The following is a 20,278-nucleotide window of genomic DNA, read 5'->3' as shown; positions in this document are numbered from 1 at the left end:
GAGAACAGTGAATAAAAATAATTTTTTCTGAACTCAATTCATAGAAGATTTTTTGTTCTTCATGCTAACAGCCTGTGGCAAGGTTTTGGTAGAGGAGAGACTACAGGAGTAGCTTCTTTAAGAAAGTGCCAGAAGCTTCCCAGAGTGTCTGAGTGGGCCAATGCCAGCTGGCTCCAAGAGAGACCTGCCACTGGTCAAGGTCAGCAGCAGTGGTAGCGCCTCTGAGATATTTAAGCAAGAGGAAGAAAAAAAAAGAAAACCTTCACAATTGCATCCAGGAGAGAGGAATGAGAGTATGTGAGATGAACAGCTCTGCAGACACCCTGGTCAGTGCAGAAGGAGGACAGGAAGTGCTACAGGTGCCGGAGCCGAGACTCCCTCGCAGCCTGGGGTGCAGCTGTGCCCCTGCAGCCCAGGGAGGTCCATGGTGGAGCACAGATCCTCCTGCAGCCTGTGGAGGACCCCACACTGGAGCAGGTGGATGCCTGAAGGAGACTGGAAGCCCATGGGAAGCAGGCTCCTGTCAGGACCTCTGGACTGGTGGAGAGGAGAAGGTTTGCTGGCAGGATTTGGGATCTTGTGAGGAACACAAGCTGGAGCAGTCTGTTCCTGATGGACTGCCCCCCATGGGAATGACTCACACTGGAGAAGTTCATAAGACTGTCTCCTGCAGGAGGGACCTCACGGTGATGCAGGGTAAGAGTGTGAGGAGTCCCCTTTGAGGAGAAGGGAGCAGCAGAGATGATGTATAACAAACTGACTGCAGCCTGCATTTCCCAGCCTCTGCACAGAGGAGGTAGAGAAAACTGGGAGTAATTTTAAGCCTCAGAAGAAGGGAGGAGTGGAACTAAGGCATTTTTAAGATTTAATTTAATTTTTCATTACCCTACTCTGATTTGATTGGTAATAAATTATACTAATTTTGCCATCATGAGTCTGGTTTGCCAATGAGAGTAATTGGTGAGTGGTCTCTCCCTGGCTTATCTTAACCCATGAACCTTTCATTGTATTTTCCCTCCCCTGTCTAGCTGAGGAGATAGAGCAGCTGTGGTGGGCACCTGGTGTCCAGTCAAGGTCAACCAAGCACACAGCCACACTAAATTTAGCTTCTCACACATCTCAAGAATCTTAGTAGCTTTGAAACCAAAAGCACAAATAGAATTTGAATGCTGCTGAAAGGTTACAATTCCTTAAAGACTTATGTTTGTTCACACATTGATACACTGACCCAAGTTTAACTTTCTAGACATGGATGGGAATGACCTCTAGCTCAGAACCTGTGCAGCAGTGTATGGCTTTACCCTTCAAAAGAGATTTATTACACACATTTGCTTTAAATGCAATGGTAACTACTACAATTCTGTTTAACAGCTGTTTCTTATCAGTCTTGTCTCATTCAAAAAAGGAGGGAGAAGTGTAATTTATGACTTATGACATTTGCAAGAATTCAACAAAATGGCTGCTAGTCTAAACTGGAATATTGAATACTTAGTCTTTTAAAATAAAAACCAGCCTCTATGTTCCTGGTGTTCACACTGGTTTTCACTTACCCATTAGGCCAGGTTTACAGTTCTTATACTGTCTCGGATGTAGCCCATAAAACATGGCAAGACTGACACAATGTGGTCAGCATCCTGCCAGCTTTCTGTCTGTACAGATTTCCTTCTTCAGAATACTGCTCCTTGGGTTTAAAGGAGACAGAGAACCGAGCGAGGCAGATGATGAAGGTATATGTTGTAAGACTTAGACTTTCATGCCTTAATTCCTCTTGTAAGCATATTTTGTGAACTTGAGCAAATAATTTGCTTCCCTGTGCACCCAAGTCTTTAAACATATGTTTATATTTAAACAGAGCCAGCCTCCTTCATTTCCACCGCAGTATCTGAAGGACATTGGTGAAAAGTACCATCAAAATCAGGATGCCTTGATCTCCCACAGCTCACTGCTGCTTCAGCAGAGGAGCAGTAGAACTGGTAATTCTTTCTGTCCTGCGTCTTCCCTCAGCAGCTGAGAGAATGGAAAAAGCCACAGCCCTGACAATTCCTTGGGGATGACACAACAAATGTATGAGCACTGTCATAGTCACAAAATTATTAGTAATAAAACAAGCAGTTTGAAAAGACTTACTCCCATTTTCTTCCCATAAAGCATATCCTACATGTGGTAAAGGTATGTTACTGTCAACGGGCCAGTTCTGCAGTACTATTTGACAGCATGACTCTGCATACCAATTTTTTTCTGCTCTTCCCCCATGAGTATACATACATCATTTTAAAAGCAATTTACAACACGTCAAAGTGCTTAAGGAGACTCTTAAAAATCTAATGTATGAAGTTAACCATTGGTATGATTTATTATTGAAGTTCCACAGTTATAACTTGACAATTAAGAAATATTGATAAATGTAAACACATTGATGTCAATTAAAAAGCACAAGATTGATTAACCTCCCAGAGGTATACTGGCATGAGCAGTTAGAGAGTAATCACTCCCACTAAGTATTCACTACTGACAAATATGCATAGAAATTTGACTTTTGTAAGACAAGAAATATTTTCATTTAAAGTTAAGATAATCTGAACACAACCAAAGTACTGGGTCAATAACAAAATCAAGAGAATTATAAACAAGATCTGTATTAATGTGAAAGGCTATGTGATTAGGTCACATAATGCTCTCTTTAACCACACACTCGGGTAAAAATATGGTTAAGAATTATCAAAGCTACTGCTCAGCAAGTCAACTATGTTCACTGAAGAAAAACTATGAATGTATTATTTAGCCACTACACTGCAATATTCATGCCTTGATGAGGGACAGGACCTCATTTTTACAACATAAACAGCAGATTTTTGTTTTAAACCATGCATTTATGCATTTTCTACTGGTGACAAAATTATAAAAGTGAGTTCAAAACTCTGCTTAGTAATGCTTCACTTCCTGCCAAGCCAACAGCCAAGGAAGGACATTCAGGCAGCACAGACCTCAGAGGGGAAACATGTATCTGACATACCCCAGAAAGCATAACAACAGGAATCAGTCAAACTGTGATTTAACTGTGACTGGAAGAGTTTGGGCTCCTTCTTTCTTCTTCTTTTTACTTGCTTTCAGAATTAATGTACTGGCATAATGCCTGTCACAAAGATGAAGGGCACTGCAGCTGTAGCTCTTAATGGCCAAAAAAAACCCAGGCTCACCTCAGAAAGCCCAAAGCTAAAGACAGCAGCAATGCACCAAGTACCAAGGAGACTGCATAAACACTAATTAAACTTCACTCTACACTCTTGTCTAGAAAACAGCTTTCCCTGCCTAAACTTCCAAGGGCCTGATCAGACATGCTGCTATTAGAGTCTAGCAACTTTCTTCCCTAAGGTTGGCCTTCATCACAACTTCATGGATCAAACACATTTCCCTCAAATACAAGAAGTTTACTACAGAGACATTAGACAGAATCTGAATTACTGCAAAAAAGACAAAACTGTAAAACAGCACATCAATGATAAAGCTTCTTTGCTTGAAAGAACTTTTATGTGAAGGTCACATGTATGTTTATTGTCAAAATAAAAGTAGATCACTGTGAATTTACCTGGCTGCAAATTCAGTCAAATGGTATTGGGGACAGAGACCATGTTTGGTCTATGATAATCCACGGGGGTATTCAGTGGATGCCCAAAAGATTACAATATATGCAGACATACCAGACACAGAGGACATGAAGAGGGTTGTTTCTTTTTAAAGTAACTGTTTTTTTTCATTTTTTAAAAACAACAGTTAATGTTGGTGGATTGTATAAACAGCTTTCATTTTGACAAGCAATTTTAAAGTAAGGAAGAAGCAAGCGTCACCTTTGAAACTGGAAAAGTGGAAAAGTTTTAGTGACAACCAACAGAAGCACGAAGATAATTAGATGGGCAAATATGAATCAGTCATGAAACCAGATTCTTGGAGCACATAAGGCAAATGGAGGTCTTTGCAGACTGCCCTTATCTTGAGAATGAAAAAAAGAATAAATTCTTTAGACTTGAAAAACCATCTGTGAAAGAGACAAATAAAAGGCATGTGATTTAGAGTGGCAGGGGAAAGTTTTAAAACGTATTTTCAGTGTGCTGTGGGGAGAAGCAATGTTCATCTGACAGGCCAGAAAAGAATGCAAGTAGCTTCAGGAGGAGCCTCTTCCCTCTGTAAGCTGGAAATGGAAAAACTCTGGAATTTTCCTCTGTAAAAGGAAAAACTGAAATTGTAATGTGCTGAGAGACTGATGACTGAGCATGGGGTTGGGGGAGAAATGACATTAAAAGACCCATTTTACCACAGCTATGGGACCAGGTGACTTGTCAGAAGCAAGAGTACCAATACCAACACTGTCATCCTGAATTACAGACTGCAGTCCAAGGGCAGCAGAGCAGAACCTCCTGGGGATCAGAGGCACCAGACAAATGTGCCAAAGCTCTTCCTGGAGGGAAGTGTGCCTGCTCAGTTGCAGTGCCAATGAATCTGACAGTGTCTCCTTCCAATGAGCAGCACAAAATCAGAATGGAAAGTTTTCACACCAAGGAAAAAAGAAATGAAAATACAACAGATTAAAAAGCAACCAACAAACAATGAGAGATCAAGAGATCACTGTTTCAATAACAGCACTTTTGTCTCTCTCCCTTTTTTAGAAGTCCTCAAAACAGGAGTCCTAATTTCCTCAAGGTCTAACTGTACTTAAAACTTGTTTACCCCTGAGAAGGGACTCTCATGAGAGACCAATATCCTGATGTGAATGTAAGTCACAATACATACACAAGGCTTTTACAAGGTCATACATTTCATAAATAACTCACAAGATTGCCATACTTCTTTTCCTACTCAGTAAAAAGGAACCTCCACAAATGTTCTGCTCCGCAGCAGACATCACACAGCAAGGAAGATGAGAAGTTGCTCAAAGGTTAATACATTTCAATGCAAGAAACTCAATTTTCAAACCGTTCCTCAATGGGCACCCCTGCAAACCAGACTGACAGGCATCAAAGCAAGATCACACAATCAGATTAGATACACAGCAGAAGAAGTCATTTGCTCTGTGATCAAAACTAAAGCACTTATTTCTACTTTCCCTCTCTTGACAGTATTTTTTATTTGAACTAAGACAAACACACACTTGCTGTTACCTCATTTGGAAAAGCCTCCTTGAAGTTTTGTTGCAACAGCCACCCCGAATGACATATTCATTTACATTCAGGCTGAAACCCTTGAGACACCAAACACAGCAAAGCAGAAAGCACAAAGGGGCAAATGGCAGAGGGACACAACTGCCTGAAAATGTGATCCTTCCTTGCTTCTGATGCTTTCTTCAGCACAGAATGGTTAATGCTCCTAACTATTTCAAGGAGCTACTGACCAGCCAGGCTGATAAAACTTACTCTTTTCCATGTGGAAGTTTACACTCAGCATTTGCTTTATTGGATGTGACATACTGCCACGCCGAGTTGCTCATGAGAAAGTAAGTCCTTCTCCTGTCCTTCAGACAGCCCTCATCTGTGCAGAACATCAGGTGCTCACAGCTCTGGATGTATTATATAACTACTGTTACTATTTATGATAAGGCCTCAACCTCACTGGATTAGCCATTAAATACATGCAACAAAAATAATGACAGTTCTTTATGACAGATAATTACAGTATTTAAAACGCATTGGCCAACACTCAGCAGTCTTTATTTTTACGAAAGGTTTAGGAAACATACATCAAATGCTGTGTTTTACCCTAAGCTCTTACATCAGAAAGACAAAGCCTCATTCTACCTCTGAATCGCCTCTGCTGGCAGCCTAAAGGTTATTTTCAATGCACAGTCTACTTTGGAATTTAATACTGCAGACAGAACCTGCCACTTGTAGTTTAGTCAGCAGAATGAACAGCAGCAAATCATTTGTGAAAACACAATCTTGCTCTCCATCAGGAGAGTTAAATGAAAGCCTAAGGAGTAACACTGCTCTGGAGACACACAGGTGTAACCTGGACAGCCATGCCACCTGAAGACGAGTAAAATGTCTATTACACTTCCTGCACACTCAGATGCCAGAAATTAAGCTGAAATGACAGCGCAGGGCTTTTGGCATCTGTTCCAATGTTGCACATCTCCAAAGCTAGCCTACATGCCAAGATGAAAAAGGTATTTGGAAAAGCTGGGCCAAAGCAGACACCACTGCTAACAAGCTCTGTGGAAGGACAAGTTCTGATTCATCTGGGCTTCTGTTTAAATTTACCAACCCTTTTTCAAAGTCACTCCTACAACACCCTTTTCTTTGTTCCTCCTCCTTTTCAACCCCCAAAACCTCATGGATATTTACTCTCCTACTGAAATACAAAACCAGTATAGCTCTGAATTTACTGTTTCCCAATTTCAATTTGAAGCTTCTTTTTGTTTAGCGAAAAACAGGTACTATCCATCCTATATTTGACATTCCTTCACCTGCATCTGAATCTCTTTCTAAGTCAAGAGCTCTGAATTTTAATATATGTTAAGGATTTCCACTGTCTTGCTTAATCATATGCTTCCTGGTAGGTTACTCTTATTAGGCACTTGAAGTTTTCAAACCACTTGTGAAGTAAAGGCAACATGAACATAACAAAAGGATTTAAGCTACCTCAAGGATAATATCTAAAAATATCACCCCAAAGAGCTTTGAAATTTTAAAAAAATTAAAATGAAAACTACCAACAAACACAGGAAATGCCCCCAGTGGCTTCTCAACCCGGAGTCAGCTGATTTGAATTCAGTTTGTGGCTTTGCCACAAGCTTCCAGCATAATTTTGGTAATTCCAGGAAAGGAAGCAAACAAGTGAGAACTCGTGATGTGGTAAAACAATTAAAAACTGATTACCAGTACTGCAACAGGCTAGGAGCAAGAGAAATGCAAGAGGCTCATGCCAAACATTTTCTATGTTCTAGCTGCCAATCCAAGGATTTAGAAGAATATAGGTAGTTCATAGGTATCGTGCAGTGACTTGAAAAAACTGTTTTACCAGGATATTTGTTCATTGTTTGATTGTGTCACTCACTCCCACTCTTCTACTGTGAGTGAAACATTTGAAAACTTTACTGTGTCTACACTTGCTTTAAGCATAACTAAATGGCCAGAGAGGTAAGAAAAATTCTCTGTGTGTAATGTCAGCTCTATCCTGGCTGGAAAATGATGTCCAACTGTAATAAATAAAAATACATGGCACAAGTGAAAGCCCCAGCAAACTTCCAAGGGCAATCTCCTTATCTAAGAACTGTAAGGCTACAATTTTATGGTAGAAAAATCTGTATTTTTGTAGAGAAATAGGTGTTTGCCACTGTGAAGCTGGAAAAAAAAAAGAGATAAAATTCAAAGAGCTTCTCAAGAAAATCAGCAAAATAATCTGTGATTTTAAAACTTCCTTGCAATGACAAACTTGATAAGAATGATCTATATTAGAACTCCACAGAACTGTCTGCCAGCAGGAAGACATGACTTGCCAATACTATACCCATTCCTGAACAGTAGCGTGGTGCTGCCCCTTGTGTTAAAAGGGCTTTTCCAGCTATTCTTTCCTCTTGGCCTCAGAACTGCTGCCAATGTAATGAAACACATTACACAGCATTTTGCAACTTTCTTACATTTTCATAAAATTTAGACATAAATACAACCTGCAGCTCAAATCTAATACTAACAAGAGTTTTCAAAGTGAATCTTCTCCTGCAAAGGGCATCCAGCCTACAGTGCTCTGCAGTATAAACACAACTTGTTCAGATACCCAGAACATTTCTTAAAGTTTGGGAAGTTCCTTCACACAGTCAATTCCAATGTCACAAACTCACAACTGTGTACATTGGTACCAGACCTCCAAATACTCTACAAAATGCTTTCAGTCCAGAAGTAATACACCTTGACAATTACTAATATAGGAATATTTGCTGCTCAAAGGCCGAGCAGTCAATTCAAACCAGGTGCAGTAAACTAGGGTAGTACTTCTACCTTTCACTTTTTATAGCAACTATAATTGAAGTTGCTTGTCTTGCTAATATTTATTAAACATGCTTTAATATTTATGTTATTTTGATTAGCAGAAAGTTTCCTTATGGATTTATGGTCATTAATTCATAATAATATGAGTGCTGTATTAGTACACCGATTCAGTTTAATTTCCACTTCCATTCAAGTGTTACTCAAATTCAAAATATTGCCAAGATAAGATACTGCTAATAAACACCTCAAGAAGGCACATATAGGCTACATACAGCTGCACTGGCAATTTGGCTTGCTGAAAAATAAAAGATCCAGAAGATTTGTTCTTATTTTGCACAAGTTTCAGCACAAGACCATACTAAGAAATTTGACTATGGAAAAACATAAGAATATGAGACCAAAATCTTACACTAAGTATGATGTGGGCTTTTATCAAAGCACAGTCATGTAGCATTTCATTAAGAGAAATGGAGCTGAAGTTACTACAAGCAATGCATATTTCAAGGATTAGAATGCACTTTACAACATGCTGCAAACATGAAAAATGCTGCAAGTACTCATTATCATTTATCATTATCAGTGGAACCTTTCTAGCTGAGGTTTCCTGTATCAACACCACATTCCTTCATGAAGGGAATCGTAAGAGGTCAAGCCTAAGGAAAAACAGCTCAGACCCATAAGAAAAGTTTATCTGTTCCCTTAAAAACCACAGATGACCAGCCAGCTGTAAAAGAGGCAGATTTCCAAGTCCTGACTGTCTCAACACTCAAGGTGCATCTCTTGTCTCCTGACCAAGGTTTGTGCAAACCTGCATCTCATCAGTTTGGATTATTTAAAGAGACAAACAAAAGCTGTGAAACATTAAAACACTTTTATTAAAGAGTACTGGAGCTGTGTGATGTTAAAACCAGTAAAATTGATAACAAAGGCTCAGAGCTGCCAAGAAAAACAGAATAATCTTTCTTAGCTGGACAAGATGACTGGCAGTTTCCAGCCACAATATAAAACTGAGGAGAAAGCACTACAGAAGAATGAGATATCCTGTAAGGAAAACAAGGCTTTAATCAGAGCACACACGTCTACTATTTCTTTTGAACTCCACCGTTAGGTTTTCAGTTCAAAACCCGAGAGACAGAATGGCATAAAGAAAACTTCAAAACACTTAATATTAGCCAATCTTCAAAGTGGCTTTCATAAATCTTAAATTTCAGCAGCAGCAGCAGTACATTTCAGTGGAAATTCCCCTACCACTAACATACTAACATTACTAATAGTAATAGAAACTCACAAATGAAATCATACTAGCATAGCTGGGAAATGGCTGTTATGACAATCCTCAAACACCTTCCAGACTTCACCTCAAAACTTCTTAAAACTTTCTATTTCACACTTATTTGTGACAATGCATTTCTCACAACACCCTTCTATACAGGAAGGACAAAATAACTACTGTGTAAACAACAACATTTTGTTGTTTACACAGTAAACACACACCCACAAAAATCTTTGCAAACAGAGTTGAAAATGAGTTGTTTCTTCCGTTAGCCAGGCTATTAAAAAATCAAACCCGATAATAAGCAGAGAGGACTAAGCTGGAGATTAATGTTCCTCCATGCTTTTCAGCATTATAAAGCTACTTTTAAAACACTCTAGCAAACTGTACAGTGACTGACGTACAAAATGACAGTAATCTGTCACTACTTCACATTTCCCACTAGGCTGATTTAAATAGTTATTTATGAACCTTACACTTCAATGGTCACTTTGATGACTAAACCATAAATTAGAATGCAAAGTGAATATAAATTTGATTTTAGAGTAACAACAAATTGTCAGCAAAGAGGGATATTATTTAATTTCTACTGACACACTAGAAAAAAATCAGCAATACCAAGATGAACCACATCATAACAAACCCAAAACTTAGCAAAAAATTGTATGCTAGATCTCATGTTTGCTTCAGTGCTTCTGCATTTAAAAATAAAAGCACTTTGTATTATGCTTGGTTAGTTTTAAATATAAAGTCTTAATAATGTCAGATGACTTCATTACTTAGGTCTTCAATGAAACAAAGAGGAAGAATGAACTTTTTTGACAGAGCATGATGAAATTTGACACTAAATAAATATTAATATGAACTTAGATGCTCAGATTTTTAATAGTCCTGATGAAAAACTTTTCAGACAGTGTTGCTATTTTTACATTTACCTCTTGCTTTACAGATGGGAGTGAGATGACACTGAAACATAACAAAAGTTCTGCAAAGTACAACAGTTTGCAATTTTTTAGGAAAAAAAAATCTTTAATACTCAAACAATCAACTCTTGCAGGGATGCATGCCAAAAAATTATCTTGGTAAAATAATTTTCTTCTATCTGATTATTTTTTGTTAAAAAGTTCCATTGCCTATTATGTTACTGTATAATAACATTTATTATCCATTACTCTTGAAAACATGTAAGATAAATCCTTCCAAAAGTGAATGTAGCATGATTGTACTTTCTCTGGAAAATGTCTAGAAGTACAACATTAAAGAGATATTTCAACATAAGTTTCACTGTCTTAGCAGTGTTAAAAATGGAAAGTTGTGTCAGTGTCTTTAATACTCCTTGCTTTTCAAGTATATTTTCCCTGAAGTTCTTACATGGAATGACAGTGATCCAATTTAAAACCAATTTCAGCAATTTGGCTTTTAATGTTGGAGAAGGCCCTTAAATAGCTGATATTTGAAACAAACATGCAAAACCCTCCAGGCTTAGCAATAACTGAGGTCATTCTGAATTATTCTGGTATGTCCCAGTGATACAGTAATAAATGCATAACAGAAAGATGCTGACTGATGCTGAGGGAAAATATTTATGCTAAAAGAAAACTTCAAAAAAGGTGCAAGGCAAGACCCCTACCCTAGACAAAAGTCCAGCCTGTGAAGTCTGTTTTAGAGAAATAATATCTTTTTTTTTAGGATCTACAGAGACAAGGTAATCTGAATTTACACAGGACTTAGAGAGGAAAGAGTTTTACTTTAAAACCTGTCCCAGACCTATTAGGACTCAGATCAGTAGAAGCATGTTTTGCTGGGAAAAAAAATTTGGAAAGTTTTTATTTAGCAAGACTTTATCTTAAGCAAGAATTAGAAGAGCTGAAAATGCCAATTATCACCTACAGATCTGAGAAAAAACACCCCAGCATTCAAATGTAATTGCATTGGAACAATCCAATCCAAATTGCTTCTTTGAGAAACACTTAAATAAAAAATTAGCAGTGTTTGAGTTAAAAAAAGATGGTAGCACAAAACAACACCCTGGGAGATGAAAATAAAAAACCAATACCTTGCACCTAAGCATCCATACTTAACTGTCAAATCCAAGGGCCCAGCTCCCTACTAAAATAAGAACCCAGCTAAGTGACCTGCTGGTTGCTTAAAGAGCCGTATTAAAGCAAACCATGCAGGAGCAGGTGCACATGTTCATTCAGTGTTTAATAAAAGTACTAACTGAGCTCTGACTGGTGTCAGCAAGCACAGATTTTGCAAGGAGGAGCAGCTTAAGCACTGTAAGTTCTCACAGAGAGTTCAAGCATAGAAACTTGCTTCTTCCAATTTTTAGTAGTCACTTTAGATAGACAGTGAGTATGATCGAGAAATTTTAGAAGTATCTGAAGTTTCAACCCAGTCTACTTCATTTCTTAGCAACATGGTACCTAGTGGAAGGAACAGAGATGCTATAAATGCTACGCAGACAAGGTTGAAGAAAAATATTGCCAGGGACTCAAATTTTCCAAAGAAGAACTTATCACCCTGTTTGGACACATTTAGCCAGCATTTACTTAATTCACTTCAATATTTTCTTGTTCTGTTACTATTCTAACACTGTATCTAGAGATGGGAAAAAACAAACACAGAAGAAAATGAGACTATTTTGAGTCAGTCAAAGTCACCCCTCTGAACCTATGATGAAAGACAAATTCAGACAAAAACTGATGTTTATCAAGAGATGTCTTTAGCAAGGAAATATTTTTTTCCATCTCTAGTGGCATAAGACAGTTGAATGAGTAGTGAACAACTCCCATAAAAAATTAGAGAAATTAACATACCTGCCGTTGAATAACCTGTAGGTTTGCTTTGGCTTTGTTCAGTAGTTCTTCTATTTTTTCAGAGTCTGTTATGTTCTTGTTTTCTCTAAAGGCATCTTTTATCCTTCTGATGGCGTATGTTCTAAACACAAACAATAAGAGGACAAGTAATCATAGATGTGCCATGATTTATATAATTTCAACATTCTTTAAAACATGCTGATACAAAAAATAAAATGCACACCTCCCATATATAAATATTTATTTATTTATTTAGCTCAATTATAGACACATATAATTTTATTTAGGGTTTTGTTTTGCCCGAGTTGAAGTAGCGACCAGATCCTGTAATTTTAAAAAAAGAGGTTCTATTAGATGTTACTGTAGAAAAATGTCATATTTCAAGTTTCAGTCCAGTCCTAACTGCTTGTTTGTGCTGAAGCCACACTGCTGGATACCCAGCATGGAATACTGCAAAACTCAAGAACATTACAAAAAGGCTAAGGACCAGAAAATCATTCCCCAGATTATTTTGAATCAGCGTGACAATTCTTAACCTGCATATCCAAAAGGTAATTGTCACAATATACATTTCTACTAGATGCAGTGTTGTAATCTAGTAGTCAACAAAAGTAGATTGGTGGACCAATTAACACAAAAAGGGCTCCTTCCCTATTACCCTTTTCTTCTCCTGACAAACTGTATTTCACCCCTAAGTCCAACACCTCCTCATCCATTTCCCCACTAAGAAGCAATAACAGAATATGATTTCTGCAAGCTGGAAGAGGTTATGATCTCTGCTTGCAGAGAGGAAGGTCCAAAGCTGCAGCTTTCCCCAAATTCTGCCCTTTCTTTCCAACACAGTAAAGAACTTTCACACAGTCTGAGGTGTACTGTCATCCTGCCTTCCCTCCCCCCCAGTTAGGGTCAATTTCCATATGAAAATAGAGTTTTCAGATGGAGCAGTGGATACTTCAATTACATGGGTCTTTGGGAGGAACTGGAAAAATGCAGTAAACTGATCTTGCTCATCTATCTTCCTCATATTCTTCTGTACCACCACATCACATCAGTATCACTTCTGCTACAGAAAGCAAAACCCTATGCGTGGCACTGGAAGGAAACAAAAGGCTGCAAAATTCCCCCACAATTAGTTTAATATTTCAACAACACTTTCCTTCTTGTATAAAAGCGGAACACAAGAGACAAAATTGTCTGAAACACTATCACAGAAAATCCAAGGACAAGACTGAAAAATAAAATTATTGGGGGAGTACACTGAGGAGAGAGGAAGAAGAGGAAAGATGAATAGCCAGTGGCACTCCATTCCATTAGATGGTGCTATCCAGCTCCTAATGCAGCTTTCAGCAGCCAAGCAGCGTGTTTTGTCTTTGAGCTCATAAATAAAACATTTCAATCACAGGACTCAGGACGGCTGTGGAGTGCCACTCTGCCACCGCACTCCGGCAGATGGTGCCTGCTTTTAATTAGGGCCTGCTCACCTCTAATGTGACACTGGGGTGCGTCAGGGAGTGAGCCAGTGTGTGTTTGGATGTGTGAAGTTAATAGAATGTATTAAATATGGAAGCTCAATCTCATCTGCAGCTGTTGTCCTAGCAAGACATGAAGGGGAAGCTGATTATTTCTTCTAGAAAAGAAACAACCCCCAATCATTAATATATAGTATAATTCTGTTGCTTGATAATGGAGAGATTTCAAATCACCCCATAACATATGTAGTGTTAAACTGTGCAAAACATGTAATATTTTCTGAAAGAGAGGACAGGTTTCCAGGAGATACAACAACAAATATATATATATTTAGCTTAAAAGAAAAAACAACAACAACAGCATGTATCTATTAGTGGGTACAAGTCTTTCAAAATGCAATATAAATGAGTAAATGCTACCTACATAAAAAAGATAGATGGGACAAAACCAAATGTTGTTCAAGTATTAACACCCACAGACTGGAGGTGGTTTTTTGTTTTGTTTTGTACATATGGTGTGTTAATTGTTCCATTTTCTCTCTCTTCCTCTAATTATACCCAACAATTGTTGAGAAAGAAAGGTACATAGAAAACAGACCAATTTTTATCTATAATCACAAAGTTGCACTGTTTTTGCCTTCTCTTTTTTTACCTTCTAATTTTTTAATCTCTATGAGTTTTAACACCCAAAGGAAGTTACATTACATAGGCTTTAACACAATCTTAATTCTACTGCTAAATCCATATCTCTAAACACACTTCAAAGACTAGCTCTATAGCCTGGCACTACTCTTTACCAAAGTTACACTGAGATTTAATGTATCACTTAAAAGAAGGATGAGCTCAATTCAAAGCTCAAACCCAATACTATAATGACTGTTAAAATATCCTTTCTTCCCCATTGAGAAGTGTCAGGGAAATATTTTACCAACATTCAAATTCTCTAAAATTATGTAAAAAGTGTTAAGCCAAGATATAAACATACAGGAAGGCTTTTTTTTTTTGTATGTGTGTGTTTTTTTTCTTTTAAACAACAGCTTTTTCTTACAACAACAGTTGTGAGCAGTGTCAATTCAGCACCTCGACACTCTCTGCATTACAACAGTTTCTGAACTGAGAATGCATTAAAAGCTAGAACTACCATAAGAAATGCAATATTGCTTCAAGTTTATGAAAATCTAAGCCCTTCTGAAAGCACAGTAGTGTGTGTAAGCAACAATGTTTGAGCAAAACCTGTTCATTCAGACTTGCATCTGTTGAGGTTTTTTTACAGAGCACTGCTCCAGAGATATTCTGGCTGATGAAGACTGGTCTGCTGATCAGCTGTTCTAATGGAGTGCATTTTCAGCTCAATGAATGTAACACACCAAACCCAAGCCTGTGACATTTGAAGGCACACCTAGAAATGCCAGTGGCTGAGAATGCATGGTTGTCTTCATAAAACTTTACATTGTGCTAAAAGCATCACTATCTGCAGACAGTGTGAGAGCTGAAAAGAATACTGGCAAGTGAAGTGATGGCTGTACCTTATGGATGATTAGTTACCCAGAGGGACACAAAGAAACTGCAACAAGTTTAAGTCGAAGTGGAGAAGAGATATTGCAATTTCACTGCCCTGGCAGACACAAACCCTCCCCTGTGCTTTAGACTAGCACAGTCAGTCTGATATTTGGCCTCAACTGAGCCAGTCCAACCTGGGAAATAGGTGGCCATCTACCACAAGAGTTAACTTCATTTTTAGCTGTTTTGGGCTTTTTTTGCAGATTAGTAACTTCATCAGCTATCCATGGAACTGGAGCAACATCACTGAGGAGGGGGGAATACAGCAGTACTGATTTTGATGGACAGAGTTTGCAATTGATCCCATTAGAAAGGCCAAGCAAGTCACACAAAGAAAGAGGACCTTTCAGTGAGAAGGTACCAAGTTAACTCTCCAGAGAAACAGAATAGGAAAGCAGTTTTGGATACAGTACACTTAAAGAGCTCCCACAGAACTGTGGGAAAAGCCTAGTTCCTAATGCAGTGGTATTCATTAAGAAACATCATTTAAATTAAGTCTTAAACTACATTTCACCATTCATTATTTTTCTCACCCATTTTTTGAAAACAGATATTAAAAAATGGCTGAAAGACACAAGGTATTTTGCTTTTATCACCCAAGTGCACTGAAATTTGAACAGAGAATATCTTTCACTTTATCTTCTACAAAGACTCCTCCAGTGACTTGTGACAACAGGACCCAAGCAAGAGTGTACAGTTGAATATATTCACTCAGCTCTCATACATATGCACACTCAAAACACCTCTTGTGATCCCTACTTACATGCATCTGTCACACAATTAATTCCCAATTAAACCACAATGATGTCCTCGATGGGCAGTAGACTCGGTGTGATGGCTGCAGACCAAAGCCACTGCAGGTGGATGGCGACACAAGGCGACAGATGCACATCAGTAGAAAGAAGGGCTTGTTGGACATTAATATGAGAACAAGGCCAGGGCAAAACATTACTACAGACTCTGAAGCACTGGGCACTGCCTGCTAATGTTATGAGACTACAGTGCTGCCAAATAATACTAAAACCTAAAGAGAAAGCAGTCTTTGGCCCAATACTCTACCTTTAAAGAGTTCCTCTCTTTTCTTCCCTGAAGTACAATCAAAAGCCTAATGTGTCCTCATGAAAATGAAGTCTACAAGAAGTAAATCTGAAACAATGACTATTAATGAAAAATGAAATCACAATCCAGGTACTTCAGAAAATAATAACTGCTTGGGGACTTATATATTTTATTTCAAAATGTTTACTTATCTCACACCTGACCAAAAAACCAAAAAATCTTTGTGCTCCGCTAAAAGAAAAGAAGCTGAAATGTCACACAAAGACACTTGCTTAAGTACACAGCTACGAGCTTTCAAAATAAACCTGGGCAAGCAATGTTTTTCTCAGCACCACTTTGCATTCACCAGTATCACAACATGCTAAAAGTGTAAGTCACCTTTCAAAGACATCTTTACAAACATGCTGACATCTTGGCTTTGTGCCTGTCAACAAGTGCAACATATTAATAGGTCACATTATAGTCACAGGCACCACACTGCGGAACACAATGGCTATTACATTATTATTGTTGGCCATTGAGCACACACATGAAGACAGAAGAGGACATACAGTTGTGGTACACAATCTGTGCAAGCAAAACAGATCACAATGGAAGGGGCCACCGGGTTAGAATATTCACATTCAAGGCTTTTGAAAAAGGTCTAGAGTAAAATGCATTTTTCCTTATTAGCATCAGTTATATTCAATAAATTAAGGCAAGCGAAAAGTATCCAAGCTCTAGGAAGCCCACTGGGGTTAACAGCTCTGGAATGAAGAATATGATGCTTTTATTTAAAGACACAATGTGCAAAAGTGAGATGCTCATTTACAATAGAGTAGCATTACATCACGTCAGGAACCCTTTTCATAAAATGTCTGTTTGCTTTAACCAAACTATATTTTCTTACCACTGCTGCCTTCCAACTAACATCTATTAACTTACAGTAGCAACAGGATGAATTTTCCGAATTTCCCGTTATTACTAGCAAAACGTGCACTAGATGAGACCTGCCCAACTAAATTTTCAGCATTACATATCATTTAAAAAGGGAAAGTTTTTAATCATCTGTAGAAAATAATTTTAGCTCACAGTCAAGTTTCACTAGCATTAGTGAAGATGTCTTCATGTACAGAATTACTTCTGAGGGAATGCTTATTTAGATGCATATATGTGCAAACATGTAATTTCCATATATGTGTGTACATATGTATTTACAATATTTTTCCTCTATAAATGTCTTAAAAGACACCAATTAAGGTGAAGCAAAACCTGCATGTAATTAGCATCTAATACTAAAAATAAACACTTGACAACAGGTGTGTGTTTGAGACTGAGAGGTAAGTAACTCACAGGGAAGTGGTTATGACTGGTCTAATTAAACCCAAGACCAACAGAGGGACGTGAACACATTTTATCAACAAGTTGTCCCTCAAACTCCATCACTAGACACACTTTCAGACTGCCACTTCAAGTTACAGCACAACAACAACTACTACATCTTCCCGTTTTCTAAAATTCAAAGCAAAGCCTGTTCTTGCAACCAGGATTTCTGTGGGGGTGTCAGGGGGGTGTCTGGATGCTGGGAAAGGAGGAAAGAAAAGTAAAGAAAAATAAAGATTAGACTGCTGGTAAACTTAGTATTATTTTCTTGAATTTTCTAACAATGCACAGTCACTAGACAATCTTCACAAAAAAGCCTACAGAAAGAAACCTACCAGCCACCACTTGGTTTCTCGGCTAACATACAAAACATGAATTCCAATGCCATTGCTAAGAAGTATGTCCAGAACAGAACAGCACTAGAGATAGTTTATGAGAGAGGATTAAGCCAAAAGAACATAAAATAGGAATAAAGCCTGATGAACATTAGAAAATACATTTGAGAGAGGGTGACTATAACCCAGTGCACCTAATACATGCTGTATGATCAGCTACAAGCATTTGTAGCTTATTCCTAAAGCAATTTTGCATCTCAGATATCAAAATGTCTAATAAAAACTTCAACCTTTTCCAAGAGTTTCCTTTCATTTTCCTTTTTCAACCTAAACCCAAAAAAGCTTCCTTAGATTTTTAGAAAGATTTGTGGATGTTTTTAGAAAAGGAGAACTTCTTTTTTCTGACTGTATCTTCTCATCAGTTTGTGTCTGTACCCATTTCAAAGCAGAGAGCACGGATGACCACCTGATCAACAGGATCACAGGATCATTCACATTGGAAATGTGTCTAGGAGGTCTCTAGTCCCACCTTCTGCTGAAAGCAGGGTCAGTGATGGCATCAGATCGGATTATTCACAGCTTTGTCCAGTCAAGTCTTGAAAAACAGGATGTTGACCAGACCACCTTGCCTGGAAGAGAAGCTCAATTGCTTGACTGCCCTTGTGGGGAAAAAGCTTTCCTTAAAGCCAGTCTGAAGAGCCTCTCTTCCTATACTTTACATCTGCTATCAGTTTTTCTCCTACCAGGCCCCTCTGGATACCTCGAGGTACTGGCTGCTCTCAGAGTCCCTCAATGCTGTTTCTTCTCCAGGTGGAACCAGACCAGCTCCCTCAGCCTTTGCTCACAGGACAAGTGCTTCAGCCCCCTCGGTAGCTCCTGCTGAGCTGCCTACAGATTGTCTGTGCCTTTCCTGCTGGGGGGCTGAGGAGGGCAAGACTGGATGCAGAAGTCTAGATGTGATCTCCCTCCTATCAATCTGCTGGCTGAGCAACTCTTGATACATCTCAGGATGCTCTTGGTCTTCCTTGCTGCCAGGGCACACAGCTCTGTTCACAAAGACTTTCTTCTCCCCAGAACACTATTGGTGCTATTCATAGTTAACGATGATTATTTTTGCAGTTCACCGAAACACACATTTTTGTAGCTGTATTTCTAAAATACAAACAGTTATTGGCTTAATTCTAAGTGTAAGGAATCTCTGCAGAAGGGAGTGCTTTTCAGGAGGTCAGGGTTAAAAGAAAAAAGTAAAGATGTCCAAATGAAAGCATTCTTTAATCGTAATTGGAGTTCCAATTTCAATGTTATATCGCAGAAGAGGCTAAAAAAGAGGGTTATCAGGGAAGGACCCAACTGCACAAGTTGTTCAGTTAACGAAGCACCAGGCAAGGGTGTGCTGCAGGAACTATAACCTGAATTTGCTGCAGATGAAAAGTGTCCTGACGGCCTGAAATGAGTAATAGCTCTCTGCTGAGCTTTCACTGCCAAGCCTTGCCAGCTACTCTACAACAAGGACACCGGGGTAGCTCAGCAGTCCAATTACCAGGCAGGGAATGCCTTGAAATGACAAGTTCAAAACCTGACAAGGCTGGTTTTTCTCTTCTTCCTTTTGAGACAGATATATACCACTCCATTTGCTGTGCTGCTGTTTCTGAACAGTTCATAAAAAAAGGCCTGGCCTGCTGTGTATAGCCACTACAATATTTTTCTGGAAAGATTACTTTTAGTACAGTGCTGTGACCAACATTTCTCTTTGCAGCATAGCTAGAGGTTCTCCCTGCACTAGTATGGCCTCACCTTGAATACTGTGTGCAGTTTTAGTCACCACAAGAAAGATATTAAGCTATTAGAGAACATCCAAAGGAGGCCAACAAAGATGGTGAAGGGCCTTGAGGGGAAGCTGTATGAGGAGTGCCTGAGGTCACTTGGTCTGTTCAGCCTGGAAAAGAGGAGACTGAGCTCATTGCAGTTACAGCTTCCTTGTAAGGGGAAGAGGAGGGGCAGGCACTGATCTCTTCTCTGTGGTGACCAGTGACGACTCAAGGGAATAGCCTGGAGTTATCAGGGGAGATTTGGTTGGATATTAGAAAAATGTTTTTCCCCTAGAGGGTGTTTGGACACTGGAACAGGCTCCCCAGGGCAGTGGTCACAGAACAAAGCCTGAAAGAGCTCAAGAAGTGTTTGGACAGTGCTCTTCAGCACATGCTGTGAGTCTTGGGGATGGTCCTGTGCAGAGCCAGAAGATGGACTCAATGATTTCTGTGGCCCCATGTCATTTCTCCAGATTCTGTGATCCTGTGACTTGGGTACCCTGAAGAAGGCTAAACATATTGCACCTCTTGGTAATTTCATTTAGGGAAGCACTGGGTGCTAATCAGCCTTTGTGGATGCAAGTATTTCACACCTGACAGTGGAAAATTATGTGCCT

General features: G+C 38.9%; 1 protein-coding gene across 1 annotated transcript in view; it reads right to left on the bottom strand.

Annotated features, from left to right (window-relative positions):
• Positions 1-20,278, bottom strand: part of LYRM4 (LYR motif containing 4) — an 85,341-nt gene that overhangs the window by 52,000 nt on the left and 13,063 nt on the right. The window contains exon 2 of the mRNA XM_058804237.1: positions 12,069-12,189. Coding sequence (XP_058660220.1) covers positions 12,069-12,189 — 121 coding nt within the window. The remainder of the gene's footprint in view (positions 1-12,068; positions 12,190-20,278) is intronic.

Source organism: Ammospiza caudacuta, chromosome 1 (genome assembly GCF_027887145.1).
Source record: "Ammospiza caudacuta isolate bAmmCau1 chromosome 1, bAmmCau1.pri, whole genome shotgun sequence".
In the NCBI taxonomy this organism is placed as follows: Eukaryota; Metazoa; Chordata; class Aves; order Passeriformes; family Passerellidae; genus Ammospiza; species Ammospiza caudacuta.
This window is presented reverse-complemented; position numbering and strand designations above follow the sequence as displayed.